At 40.4% G+C, this 14206-nt stretch overlaps 1 protein-coding gene across 3 annotated transcripts in view; it reads right to left on the minus strand.

Moving 5' to 3' along the window:
- LRP2 (LDL receptor related protein 2) overlaps positions 1-3911 on the minus strand; it is a 138366-nt gene extending 134455 nt beyond the window's left edge. For all 3 annotated transcript variants that reach the window (XM_075093368.1, XM_075093367.1, XM_075093366.1), the window contains exon 1: positions 3645-3911. In XM_075093368.1, coding sequence (XP_074949469.1) covers positions 3645-3738 — 94 coding nt within the window. In that variant the 5' untranslated portion in view covers positions 3739-3911. The remainder of the gene's footprint in view (positions 1-3644) is intronic.
- Positions 3912-14206: the final 10295 nt, after the last annotated feature.

Raw genomic sequence — 14206 nt, forward strand, 5'->3', positions numbered from 1 at the left:
CTCTTCTCTACCTGGTCTTATTGTACCTATTCATTACTGGCCTCACTTCATGCAAAGGCTCATTGTGATTTCTGGGATATGATATCTCATCATATAGATTCATTCTTAGAATAGTGTTCATCCTCAGACTAAGAGAGGCTTTGTAATGGTAACAAATTTTAGTCATATTGGTCTGGGACACACTTAAGCTGATGATTGATCATTGCTGAGATTTAGGATGTAAATCAAATTTGACGCACTAACTTTTGTGTAACAGCAAAGTTTCTGCACAAATCATGTGTTGTCAAGACACAGAATAGATGATCAGCTTTTTTTTTAAAAAAAAAAAAAAGTCTTCTGGTCTTGAGATCAACAACAGAAACCTTAAAATAGTCAGTAAACTACGAGCTATTGAAAAGAGAAACAAAAAATAAATACTAGAAGTCAACATAGCTGTGATCTTCTGGCCTCTTAACTCAATATAGAATCCAAAAATTCAGAAAAATAGCATATATGTAGAGAGAAGGACCATTAATAGAGATGTTTGCATTTCCCAGAATTCAGAAGTTTACACGAATATTATGATTATTGGCAAGAAAAATACACAGCCTGGCTAAGCAATCATTGATCTCTTCTAATTCACAGCAATGTGATTCTGTCATCTTTGATTCCATACATGAAGCTTGCTAAAGACATAAAAAGATCCTCAGAAGTATCCACCAGAAAGATGGGGAGGCAAACAGCAATTTCAACATTGTAAACTATCCTGGCCTTTGCATAGCAATTTGGTACTTTGCAATAAACTGCAGCAAAGCCAGAATTTCAGTGTAAGTACATGCAAGACTGAAAAAAGATGATACTGGCATTGTTTTGTAACTTGCACTAATTTGACAGAATTGGTGCAAAACTGGTGACAAAAATCAATACTAACACCATTTATTTTCTTGAAGATTTACATCATTTCTGCTGAAAGTAGGTCATCGGGACCTGAGGGACACCAAAAAAAAAAAGAAATTTAAGCAATCTAAAATACATAGGTTACAGAAATATTAACTATAGTAGATTTGAGAAGAACATTCTTAATACTTTGTGTCTAGACAGAAGGGTTCTTTTTTATACAGAAAAACAGGTTTCTGTGAATGATTTTATAAAGAAATCAAACTAAAGGTTCTTCTGGTGCTGAACCATTGAGAACAGAAAAAACATCAAACACTCTCAGGTACTAAATCCTCATCAAAAAAAGTACAGCAGGCCTTCCATGTTATATAAGGTGACCCCGATAACACACACTACGTGGAATATTGCATGAGTACGTAGATCCGACATGCTTTGCAATAACACTAAAGAACTCATTGTTCAAACACAAAGTTGCCCCAGTGCTCCCATTTGCCCTCTGCAAAACTGCGGAGAGTACAACATCCACCCAGCCTCTCTAGTTTATGACTATGAGCATGAAGCACTTTGAGTTTCCTCAAAACAAACATTCACATTCACAAACAGTTCTGTGGGGATCCTTCTTGAAACTACCTTCACTTAGGTAGTTTTTTAGATTCCAGCTGCAATTTTTTCTGATAACAGTTACCCCACAGGCAACAAGGCTTATAGAGGAAAGGTTGCAGAACCAGGTCCTGTACAACTGGCAATTACAAGAGGCAGTATTTTTATTCAGTTTTTAAGTGGTATGTTTCATTCCAGTAAATCCAGAATTGGATAGATCAAGGAAGAATCATGGTACTATCATTTCAGCAAGTGTTCAGGTGAAACTACTTCTAGAAATATCCAGATTATACTGGGAACACTCAGGTATGGCCAACAAAAACCTTCAAAAACAACACAGAAGCACCTTTGAAAATACTGAGGATTAGGCAAGGTAATATGATTTTCACCATTTTCCTTCTAAGCCTTGGAACTGCTTTCATGATTCTCTTAATGTTTTTTTGTTTGTTTGTTTTTTAATTAGAGTCTGACATGATCTCCACATTCAAGGAGCTGGAACTTAAGGATATCAAATATTTTGCAATAATAATCACAGTGTGGCCACAATTGCTATCCAGAGATTTTACTAGTATCAGTTACCTGTTACTAAAACTATACTGTTTCATTTGCACAGTTACTCTACTCTGAAGGGGGGAGGGGGACACACACCATCAAAGTAAAAAATTTTGGTACTTCCACTGGCTATGGATGCTACTTCAAAGCTTCCTTCTGCTTATCCTGTCATGTCATTTACCGGGCACATCCTGAACAGTCAAAAAGTGGCTGTAGAGCAAATGAATAAACTTGTAGATCTGCACTGCAGCTTCCATTCTATCCAATGTAAAATAATAGTGCATAGGATTAACTCTGCCCAGTGTGACCTCCTTGACTAGAGCTTTTGCAGGTCTCCTGCTGCACATTAGCTATCTCCTATTTCCCTGATCCTAAGTGGGAGCTGCTAGCAGCAGTTGCTGTATAATTACTTACTTGATTCTGTCTAAGGAGCTTAAACTAAGAGTTGAGCAAAGAAAGCAGATTAACAATTTGAACGCACACGTAATACACAGACACACACAACCAGCAAGAGTGCCAGGCAAATACATGGGGCCAAGGAAATGCACTTCAGCCACTCTTGCTCCAACCAGACAGGCTGCATTTTCACTGCAGGGCAATTAAACTGCACGAAGAAAGGGAGACAGGAAGAGATGGGCTTCAGTCACAGGCTGGGGAGAGGACTGCAGACTCAGCTACTCCATCCCCAGCAGTCAGATTAGTACCAGAGGAGCAGCCCTCGGCCTGCTCTGCCCGTCACATGCTCCCAGATGTCGCCTAGCAACAGCAAAGCCCAGAGAAAAAGTTCTCCCTCTCTCAACTTCAAATCTGCGTCTGAGACCAACTGAGGGGAGCTTATTGTGCTCCAGACTAAGCATCTGTTTCTTTCTTATAGCGTTCTGTAAACGACTGCATATACCACACATACTCAAGCCTGTCCACGAGTAACCCCCTCCACAGGCACAACCTGTCTACATGGAACTGCCACAGCCTGGGCGCTTCTCCCCCAAACCAACTCTGAAGTACAATTTTAGCAGTCACCAAACCTGCTCTTGGAATGCAGGTGAACTCTGCTCTGCAAAACTACCCACACTCCAGCAGCAAGAAGGGCACAAAGATCTCAAGGAAAAAATGCAAAAACTCTGGGGTGATTTTTTTTTTTTAAACCTTATCCACAGCCAGTAAGCAGTACTCGCTACAGGAAATGTTGCCCACTTGCATCTCTGTAAAACTGTGAGTTTAGACCCTGGAGTAGCAAAGTCTGAGCTGTCCCTCCGAATTTAGCAACATTTGTATGTTGCTATACAACCAGAAAAAAGTTTGTACAAACCAGAAAGACAATCAGAAAAAGTATCCTGGGATAATTTAACACCAAGGTGAAGTGAAGCTAAAGAGCCGGTGGTTGTAGTGTTTTTTAAGGCACTACTTCCTTTTCCATAATAGAAATCTATTCCATCAAATGACTCCTGGAAAGAGCCACTCTCTCCCCTAGCTATTAGAAAGAACTCCTTGAATCGGCTCCCATTAACCCTCTACTTCCAGGCACTTTGGTCTTTTTCTCACAGAAGTCCCCAGGACAGGGATGTGCTCCTTGCGGTGCAAGTCCCATTCCGGAGAGGCTGGAGCAGAGCGCTTACCTTGGCAACTGCCCTGCATTATGCATGCAGTGAATAATATGAGCAGTTTGCAAGCAGTTGCTGCTCTTCCATCCATCCGATGGTGAGGTCCCATCTGGGCTGGGATGCTCCAGCTCCCTCAGAAGCTGTCTCCTCTACTCCGGGGTGCTGATCTGCACAGCAGCAGCACAAGGAGCCTAGTGTCTTTTTCTTATCCCGCTAGTTGCAGAAGAAAGGCGTGTTCGCCTGTTGAGACATCGCGTTTTCTATAAACTCCCACCCTCCAGACATTGCATAAAGCTCTTTATACCCGGCAGCCCCGGAACTAGCATGAGGGAATCAGGCACTGCTCCAGGCCCTGCAGCCACAGGCTGCCGCTGCCCCTCCTTCCACACTTTGCAGGACAGGCAACGATGCTTCCAACTCCCTGCACTTTGCAGACTTCATATCAGAGTCCATTGGTACTACACTGTGTATTTTGAATATATCACGGGAATTTCAGATTGCAAGTGAAATATGTCCCAGGTTTTAGTGTTCCAAAGGCATGCTCCAAACAAGAAGTATTTTTGACAACTTTGAAAAATGTCACAACACCTACTTACCAAGGCAAGGTATAAAGCTTAGAACTTTTTATTATTATTATTCCTCACATATATATTGCAAAAGGAAAACTGTGGGGATGAAACTTACTTCTGCACTTTCTTAGTAGATAAAAATCAGTTTGGTAAAGTGCTTTGGCTGTGAATGCTTAAGCTATCAGCTAGAGACACTCTGGGTCTAACTCTCCAAAAGTGTGTACAGCACATGTGAAATGTCTGCCTGTAACACTGTAACATTTGCTGATGCCATTTCAGGAATCATATGCCTACTAATAAGAGGATAACATTGCATAGTATCATGGGGGAAAGATAAAGATACCCTAATACTTCAGGCTGAAACGCAGCCTTGGGAACAGGGCAAACATTTTGGAGGCTTTACTTGCAGGATCAGAAGCATCATACATAAACTGTGGGAAGTTAAGTCATCATTTTGTTTTATGTTAGTCAGATCTTCCATGTAGAAAATTTAGTTCTGCCAAGCTGTTCCTTTCTCTGTATGTGTGCACACGTACACATACCTGCATGTGAACAATGACTACTGTGCATACATACCACGGGAGAAAGATGGGTCTATTTGTCTTGCAAGAGGCTTTGTCAGATTAATTTTAATGACACCACCTCTATAAATTCCATACACTGTTTACGTTAGCTTCGTGCCACGTTCATTGTATCGCAATGGGTGCTTACTGATGCTGCAACAGAACTTAAGCAATATTTCAAAGCATTAACTCTTCTTTTTGCCATAGCCTGCCACGTCAATTAAGGGGTAGAGGTGCCTGCATTATTCTTGCATAAATTGCGGAGGAACATATTGCTGCTTATTAGCAGATTGTGATTTCTCCGGGACCTGGAGGACGTGCTAATCCCCCTAAACCTTTCCGTAAAGGTTTTCTATCAAGATTGGGGGGGGGGAAGAAGGGTAGGAGGAAGAAGGGGAAGAAGATGTGGAGCATAGGCTTTTGCAAGGTTGTGATTTATGCAGGTTCAGGGCTGTTTGGTGTAGTGGTACGACACAGCACCGGGGTCAAGCCACAAGAAACACTGGGGGCAGATCAGAATATTCAATTAGCTTCCTGGCACCTCTGAATCACAAAGAGAGGATAAGATCTCTCCATCACAAGATCCAGAGCTGCCGGGGGAGGAGGGGGGGACCTGCTCTCTTCAAATCTCTCTCCTCCCTCCCACCCTCTCTCCTTTCACTGTAGGAGAACAGTGCTTGAAACATTCCTTTCTGCACGGAAGGACTTTTCCTATTGTTGTTTTCTTTGTCTTTCAGTGTTGCCAACTTACTGGAATTCTTGTCGTGGTTTCACAGCAAGGCTCAGGCTGACCAAACGGAACCAGCTGCGTTTGTGCATGGGGCCGCCGCTGCTTTAATCCCCCAACAACGCCGATGGGGAGGGAAGCAAGGGATCCTCAGAGGCGAGCAAGCATATCCGCTCTGTATAAATGGGTGCCTGAAAAGCCAATGCACAGATTGACCGTACTTAATTAGAAGGGGAATTGTTTAAAGCAGTTCACACCCCAGCAACACGCAGATGGGGTAAACGGTGCTTGGGAGTTTTAATCCCAGATTGGGAGCTATGTGCACTCTCTGTCATGGTATGTCTGAGGTGACCTGGATACAAGCTTTGGGAGGCACCTGGCTATGTTTCACTCCCACACAGCTGGCAGCCAGAAGGTGTGCTCCTGCCCCATTCACCATTACCATTTCTACACACCTGTACTTCCCACAGGGTGGTGGGTGACAGGGAATCTTAGACAAGAATGGTGGGGACACTGTTGATAGTGAGGGGAAACCCTGTGCTGAGATGGTGGGTCAAGCCCTCCTCACCTATTATTCTTTGCATGCAGAAGACAAAATTTGCATTCAGAGACAAATGAACTGATCAGCTCAGATGCTTCACTGCTGAAGAACGATAGTCACTAAGGAGCCAGCACAGGGCAATCCTGTTCTCCATTTACTTCATCTAAAATTTTCTCCTCTCACTTTACTGTAGCACCTCATCCTCCAACCAAAGGGACCCTGTGCCGCTGGACACCATCAAATGGGACTTCAGTGAGACTCAAGCTGCAAGATCAGACTTGAAACACCTCAAAGCTTTCCCATAACTACATCCAAAATCACCCATGCGGGTGTAACACAACTCTCCCTTTCAGGTCTTAGTCTCTCCTGTTGACTAAAATCTCAGCTAATTGCTTTCTGACTGAACTAGATCTAGGGGTTTTTTAGTTGATTATTTCAAGGTTTAAGAAAATGCAGACTACATCTGTTAGACGGTTAGAGGGAGAAAACATAGGCAATGCAGTTGTTCACTGAACTCTGCTTTTAATTGAAAATACAGTTTGGGATGTGTTTGCTTGCCTGGTTTTTCCTGTAAGCAAGCAATCAGAAAAGCTGTTAAAAGTGTAATTTAGAACGAACAACCACCTTGCTTACACATTAAAGATGCATGCTAAGCACAGAAGTTAAAAATTAAAAGGTTTGATCTTTGACCAGGGTGCAGTTCTAATTTAGTGTCCAAACTCATCCAATTCTTAACAGACAGATAGAAACAGGAGGGTTGATGTATTACTAGATAAAGATACAAAGCTGATGGCTAATTTAAAAAAAAATAGATTCACTAAAAGAAACAGTGGATCAGATCTGCACCTGTAAATTTGTCTCTTCTGAACTTCTCAGGGCTAGAACAGTTTACAGAGGCTGAGGATCTGCCCAGTGCTTTATCCAATAAAGCTGTAATTGCCACTGGCATTCAGTAATCTTTTGGTCAATCTGTCCTTGGATAAACCCAGGTTTTCCACAAAGAAAACATTTTACATTACCAGCTGTATTTCCAATTTCACATTTAAGTTTCATCATTAAATACTACATCTTTATCATGAAAAGCTTTTTTGCTATTCTGTTTAATCACACTAAAGCAAGGCTAACTGTTGCTATGCTCGTTTTTCGAGAGAACGCTGGTAATGACAAGTCATACAAATCTAAACTAAAGACTCTGTGTCTCTGCTTGGCTAATAAAATAAGTACCCAACAGCAGCAGTTAATTCTTCAGTTTTCATTCATCTTTGCTGTTCTACAATTCAAAGTGTCCTATTTCTTTAACAGAATCTCTGTTTTACAGCAAGCAGCAATATTGGTGTCTGTTCTTAACAGGCTAGTAATGGCAGGAGGGTCTCTTGAGAGTTCCTAATCTTGAGGCATTTACTTCACCTAAGGTCTAATTCAGTTTGCATCAAAGCCATCAGACTTTGGGGACAGCAGACTTAGTTGTTTTCATGATGGCCCAGTGTAGCAATGTGTATTTGGACTTCACCACTTAATCTTTCCAAGTACATGTAATGTGAGCAGAAGTTTCCATAAATAGGAAAGTCACATTTTAGGGAATTGAGCTGCATCTTGCAGAGAACCAGTATTGGTTTCAGCCCTAAAACATATGCAAGAGAAAAGCAGAAAACAGCCCCGAGTTCACCAAGTTTCTGATATAAGCCACATCACATTTCACAATATCTAAAACAATGGCAGTTATTTGCCAGGGAGGTATTTTTTCCAAGGATTTAAAGAACAAACAAAACCCACCTAATCTCAGAATAAGAAAAAAGAGGGCCTTAGTTGATATGGTTTCCAAACATCTAATGCATATTCATAATTACAGCACAGATTTCCAGAAGACTGGATCAAAGGTGGATCCCTGGCCCACAGGAATGTGAGAAACATTAAACTGAGGAGATGTGAATCGGCCCAGAACAGAAATCACAGAGTCGGGATTGCACAATGCAGCTTGCACCGTGGCAAGAAGTCTCCTCAGGGTCTCCTGGTTGGTGACACAACACAACATCTCTCTTTCAATCTGGAATGATATCATTGTGCCCTGGAACAAGAAGGGCACAGGAACTGTGCGCTTTTTTGGTAACAGCCACTGAAAAAGTGAGACTAGCAGAGACAGCCACTAAATGAGCTTCCAAACACTCCCTGTGTATTTCACCTGCAAAACTAGGCCTGTGACGGAGTTTAACAGTAACAGTATAGAGGTGAGAGAGTTTATTTACCTGGAAGGCAGAAGAAAGGAGAAAGACTAAACAGTTTCCAGTTGCCCCCTCCCCCCTTTGGTCAGCACTGTTTGGTCCAGCCTGCAAGTCCCTGTACCCTATCCTGGAGACCCAGTCACAAAGTAAGGGCAAGTATGCTTTACTTCAGCTATACCTCTAATTAACTAAGTTCTTGGTACTTTCCTTACTGCAAGCAGACTTCTTTGACACTTTCTCTGTCTCTGAGGAACAGAAGTCCTCATTTTTGCTCCAGTTCACTGGCCCTTCAATGCATGCTCTGCCCTGCAAGGAAGCAACAGATGGAATTCGTACTTGAAAAGGAATGGGAAGTAAAGAGACATTTCCAAATGACTTACATTCTAAAAACTTTTTAGGGTACTAACAACAGAAATAGGGTAGGCTGGAATAACTCTGAACACTGAGCAGATAGAGGCATGCTGAGAAAAAGCAAGACTGGAGTCCTTGTCTCCTTGATGTTTTTCCAGTGACACTTCACTCTACCATACAACCCTGGCCAGCATTGCAAAACCACAAGTGCACACCCCAAGAGTGCTCATAGGGTAGAAAACAATTACTCTGTGAATATCTAGCCTGGGTTTCACTGCAGTCACATATAAAACAAAACCAGTTAGCATTTCCCACATTTGTTTAGGTGTTCTGCATGACAGTATTCACTTTCAAGGTTATGCATCTCAACACAGTATTCCATAAAGGAGAAAAACACATAGCAAGTCTTTCAAAATAAGAGCCAACAGATCTTCACTTCCAAAGCCAGTAACTCAGGAACAGTTCAATTACAGAAGGACCTGCTGTCTTTCAGAGGATGCTAACTCATTCAATACACCAGCAGACTGCTCTCAGGTAATCGATGAGGAAAAAGTAATGAAGGAAAGCCCCTGCCCTGTTTATTGCAGAAATGTAACAGCAAATGAAACAAGAAAGAAGGAAAGAAAGTTTACCACACTAGGGAACAGCACTCTAGCTCTGCCTAGGCCACAGCCTTTTTTTTTTTAATGTCATAAGAAGTCACTTAAAACTTCTGAAGTGTTATTTTCTAAGACACCTGGACCTGTTTAGCAAAACCTGAAGTGCTCATTGCTGTAACCAGAGTTGATGAGAGCTGTGCTTTAAAGGTGTAATACCAAGTACTGTGAAACTCTGAGCCCTTGATATCTTAATTGAGGTACCAAAAAAAAACGCAAAACCAAAGGGTATTTTAACCATTGATTCTGTACATCAATTCCCTATGCATAAAACTAGATTAATCTCTCAGGCACTTTACAGATAAGAACTAGAAAAAAATCTGAGAGGAAATTAGTAATAATAGTATAAAAGTATAGTATAGTATAAATAATAGTATAAAAGACAGCAGGAGAAAAAAGTATACATCTATCTCAGCTATGTTACAAGTAAATACAGATGTGATAAGAGATAACACTGCATGAACCTAGTATGAGGCAAGATTACTATTCTTTTATGTATAGTTCAAGTTGGAATGTCCTAATTTCTTTTCCTCTCACTTTCCAGAGAGTTTAAAAACTTAATTACCAAATAGGCAATAGTATCTACCATGTGTCATATGTTAAAATATCTATTTTCATTGGTATACATCCCTATTAATAACACATTTGAGGTCTGTTCAGGATAAACACCTTCGTAAATGGGACTCTCACATATTAAGAACAGTTATGTCTCCTTCCTCCAACAGCTGGGACGAAATGCTTGAGATCACAAAAGCAGTCCATCACAAGCTCGTTAGAAAAGATAAATAATAAGCCTTCAGATGAGTAGCATTCATTTTAGAATTTCAGGCCAAACCCAGAGCAATAACAGTAAGCAAATGAGAAGATAGTTTAGCAGTATTGGGATTGCAGGTGACAGATTCTCACCGTTTTGATGTGTATTTCAGAGCATCAGAGGTTTACCACTGCCTACTTAATACAAAATCTGAAAATATGGTCTTACTCCATGAAATCTGTGAACAAGCTTTTGTGCTTGTTGAAAAAGAGGCTAGACAGCAATAGGCCTATGAAACACCGTCTTTCTGAGCACAAAGGTACTCAGTATATGACCAAAATATAGCTATCCTGCACCACCCTATGCCTGCCAAATATTGATTTGTATGCTGAGATATAGTCTAAATACATTTTGTCATATTAAATTAAATGGAAAAATATGAAGAAAATGATAGCTCAAGAAAGGTCACATTTTAGCAATTCTTAACTGATTGCTAAGGAACAATACCCAAAATACTTGCTTTGAAAATAGTATCTGATTCAGCCAACCTGCAAAACCACTTTGACAAGAAGGGACCAAATTCATGAATGCATGAGGTCAAAAGGATTACAATAATTAAAAAAAAAAAACCACCTCTCTCCTCCTTGGGGGACTTGTTCACAGGAATGAGATATAGGACAGTTCAGTGAGCACAGACTTTGGTAAGCAGGGTAACTGGCTTGAGAAGTTCACCCTTCCCCCTTTATCCATCTTCCCTCAGAGCTGCAGCATTACAATTCACATTCACACTCCCTTTTGTCCCCTCAGTTGTGCAGGTCCTCAAGAGAGGCTGGCCACTGTGCCTGCCTTACAGCACAGTCCCACAAACTCTGAACAGAGGAGTTGCAAAATGGCAGGAGGGAGCACAACACCCTTAAATTGACTTTACCACTCATGCCAACATCTCATCAGACTGTACTTTACAACCCAGTAAGAACAGGATAGCGTGCTTGGAGAAGCTGGATCCACCTGAGCTACCAGCAGAAGAGCATACAATGTTATTTTTATAGCCACTTCCCAGAATAGAGAATTGTGAGGTGGAGCTTGCCATCAAAAAAAAGCTTAAGAGTGTTCTGTATTTTGCAATATAGCTAACTGAATTCCTCCTTCCTCTCAGCACTCATTCTTGCATACAGAGGTTATTATTGCATAATCCAGTTCCAAAATTTAGGATTTTTCCTGATTAGGATACTTCTAAAGACCTCGGCACAGTAAAGGGTACCTCCTGCTGTTTTATTGTTTTCAATACAGAGTGATCAACATTATTCAGGATGAGATCTTAAATTAAAACCAACAGGAAAGTTACTTTTCTGGTGCTTATCTTAAGAAATTTCAGATAAGTAACACTTGAGTTTCTAGTGCAGCTGCAGTGCACCACAAGCTGAAGGGCACATTCAAGAAACTGGGACACATTCTTTATTCAGTTTGCCTAAATTTCCACTGGAACAGTAGTTTGAGAGTTTGAAAAAAATGTATGAGAAAGAGCTATGCAACATACCCATTGAAATTACTGATGTCTTAGAAGGCTTTGGGGGGCTGTTCATTGCTTTTTTTTCCTCTTTAAGATAAACAATTGTGCTTAAGTGTCATTGTAAGTTAGAGTCACAAGCTATTAAAAGTAAATAGGTTAGACACCACATTCCCCATTATATTAAAAGTCCTTTTGTTCCTTAAGAATGACTGTCTAAGGTTTAGCCTTTCTAGAAAAACTGGAGCTATGTCACTTTGTGTCAGGCACTTTCTAAGAGATACTAATGAAAATGCCCTAGGTCCCCATAATCCTTTGTGGCTGATTAGGTACAGTAGAAGAAGCTGTTTCATTAATTTGAAGGCCATGAGTTTGAACCCTCATATTGACCTGAAAGTAATGTTTTATTCATATTGTAGTGTTGTAGTCAAAACTCCAGAAATAATTAAAAAGACAAGCCTTAAACCTTAGACCTTTGAATTATGAAGCTAGATACCCAGTTAATTATTGCACAATGGAAAAAGGGTATGGGGAACCCAGTAGTCCTCATATATTACTATTACGCATCTACCTGTGAAAAGCTGATGGGTGATCAAGTGCATACCAATAAGTATGTCTTCAATTCCCAAAACGTTCAGATGATTTCCACAGGTCACAATTTAAAAGCTTTCTTCTGGATTAAAAAAGAAATTGTAGGCATTAGATTAAATTCTGGCTCCATTAGACTAACAAGGGAAAATTCCAAAGTTCAGTCGTTTCAGCTAAGATTCAGCAGCAGTCAATGACCAGCTCCCCATAGCCATTTTTCAGATGAAACACAAGATGCCTGGATCTACTGCAGGAATAAGGTATTTTTCAAGAAAAGATGACCAAAACCCTTGCCTGACTTTAGAAACTAGGTATCTAGTTGTCCTAAATACAAGCAGAAACTCATTTTAGTCAACAGTCAGCTTTCCAAATCAACCTTGCAGATAATCAGTCCCCTGAATTTGTATTAGCTGTTGATTCTAAGTGGTCTTCAAGGCTTGTTACATTTCGAGCATAATAAAATGATTCAATCTGAAGAGCAAGGGCACATACATATGAATGGTGAATTTCTCATTTTAAAAGCTGTCATCATCCAATAGGCAGATGATGATATTAAGAAATGCTGAACTAAAGACTAATCAATAGAACTTCTGCTGATCCATGTTTACCTTTTTCCAGCAGAAGTAGATATCTCTCTCTTTATATCCAGCAATCAAAGAAACCTAGTGAAAATTCAAAACATTTACAACCTCAGTAATCATCACAGGCACCCCACACCATCCTTGTAATATGATTAGCCATATCTGTTCCTTTATACACCTCATTACTAAGAATCTCTGTTGATTCCGTCTTGCCTGGGCTTTGACAAGTCTCATGAATGTAGTAATACATTAGCTTTAGACAAGCTTTTTCATATTTTAAATCTTCCATATTTTAAATCTTTTTGATGAACGCGAACATTAAAGCCAAATCTTGCTCTTAGAGCTATAGGACCAAGAACCATTTACTGTTCTCTTAATGGACATCATGCTCTTCCTTTTGTTTATTTCTGTTGCTAAACCCTCACTAATGCCAGTATGGATCACATATTATTCTAAATTGCCATTTTCTTTTCCTTCCTTCCCCAATACATTTTTGTCTTCCTAATATCTCTTTGCAGGCATTAATCTGCTTCTTTAAAGATTAAGTTACAAGAGACAGTAAACAGGGCTGCAAACAAAAAGAATTTAATCACTATGTGCAGTAGTTCTTACTACTCTTCTTATAGCACAACACAATTACTTCTTATGTAAACTGGCATATTGATCAAGTTGCAGTACAAGGTCAGATTCACAGCTATGAAGCTGCTGGTTTGAACTAACTTACCAGTGATAAAAACCTCATACAAAGTGAACATGGTTTAGGGTCACCAGAGGAGATCCTACTCCAGACCACCGCTAGAGTGCATACCAGGAAGAGATGAAGGTACAACACTATAGCCTCTATGTTTTCCTAGTTCCCAGTGATCCCTGGAAAACTATGTATGAGATAGAGCAGTTTGTTGACTACTTACTGTGCCTGTGATGTTTAAATCCCCATAAACCAGGATTAGGAAAGGACAGAGAGTGCTTTAAAGCCACCCGTCATCATCTCACACTCAACCTGAGTGAAACACAGTGAAAGACTAGGGATTTGTGGGGAGTTTTCCATTTTAGTTTGACCTTTAGGTTTTAACAGTATAATAATCAGGTTAAATTAGAAGAAAGCTATCCAAAATATCATTCCCTCTGGGATTCAGTTAAGGGTTAAAATATAAGAATAAGGGATTGCCCATATTATAGAATATCAGGGGGGAACCATTATTATCTTTCAGATTAAAAAACCTGTCACCACTGACCAGTTTCCACAGGGACACAATTGCACTCCATGCCCTCAATCATATGCTGCAGGAGATGCCTTCCCCCTCCTCTCCCACCCCCAGCAAAAGGTAGCTTTCCATGGGTCACATTCCCAAAATCAGGCTAAAGAATCTATCACCCCTGCTCAAGTTTCACTGTTTCTAAATACAGAGGAAAGACATTTCAAGTAATCCTCTTCATTAAAACTTGGTACCTAGCAGCCTAATCATATTTTTACGCTGTTCCATCCAATTAACCCTGCACCCTAATTGAACCTTTGGGTGC

Source organism: Phalacrocorax aristotelis, chromosome 5 (assembly GCF_949628215.1).
Source record: "Phalacrocorax aristotelis chromosome 5, bGulAri2.1, whole genome shotgun sequence".
Taxonomy (NCBI): Eukaryota; Metazoa; Chordata; class Aves; order Suliformes; family Phalacrocoracidae; genus Phalacrocorax; species Phalacrocorax aristotelis.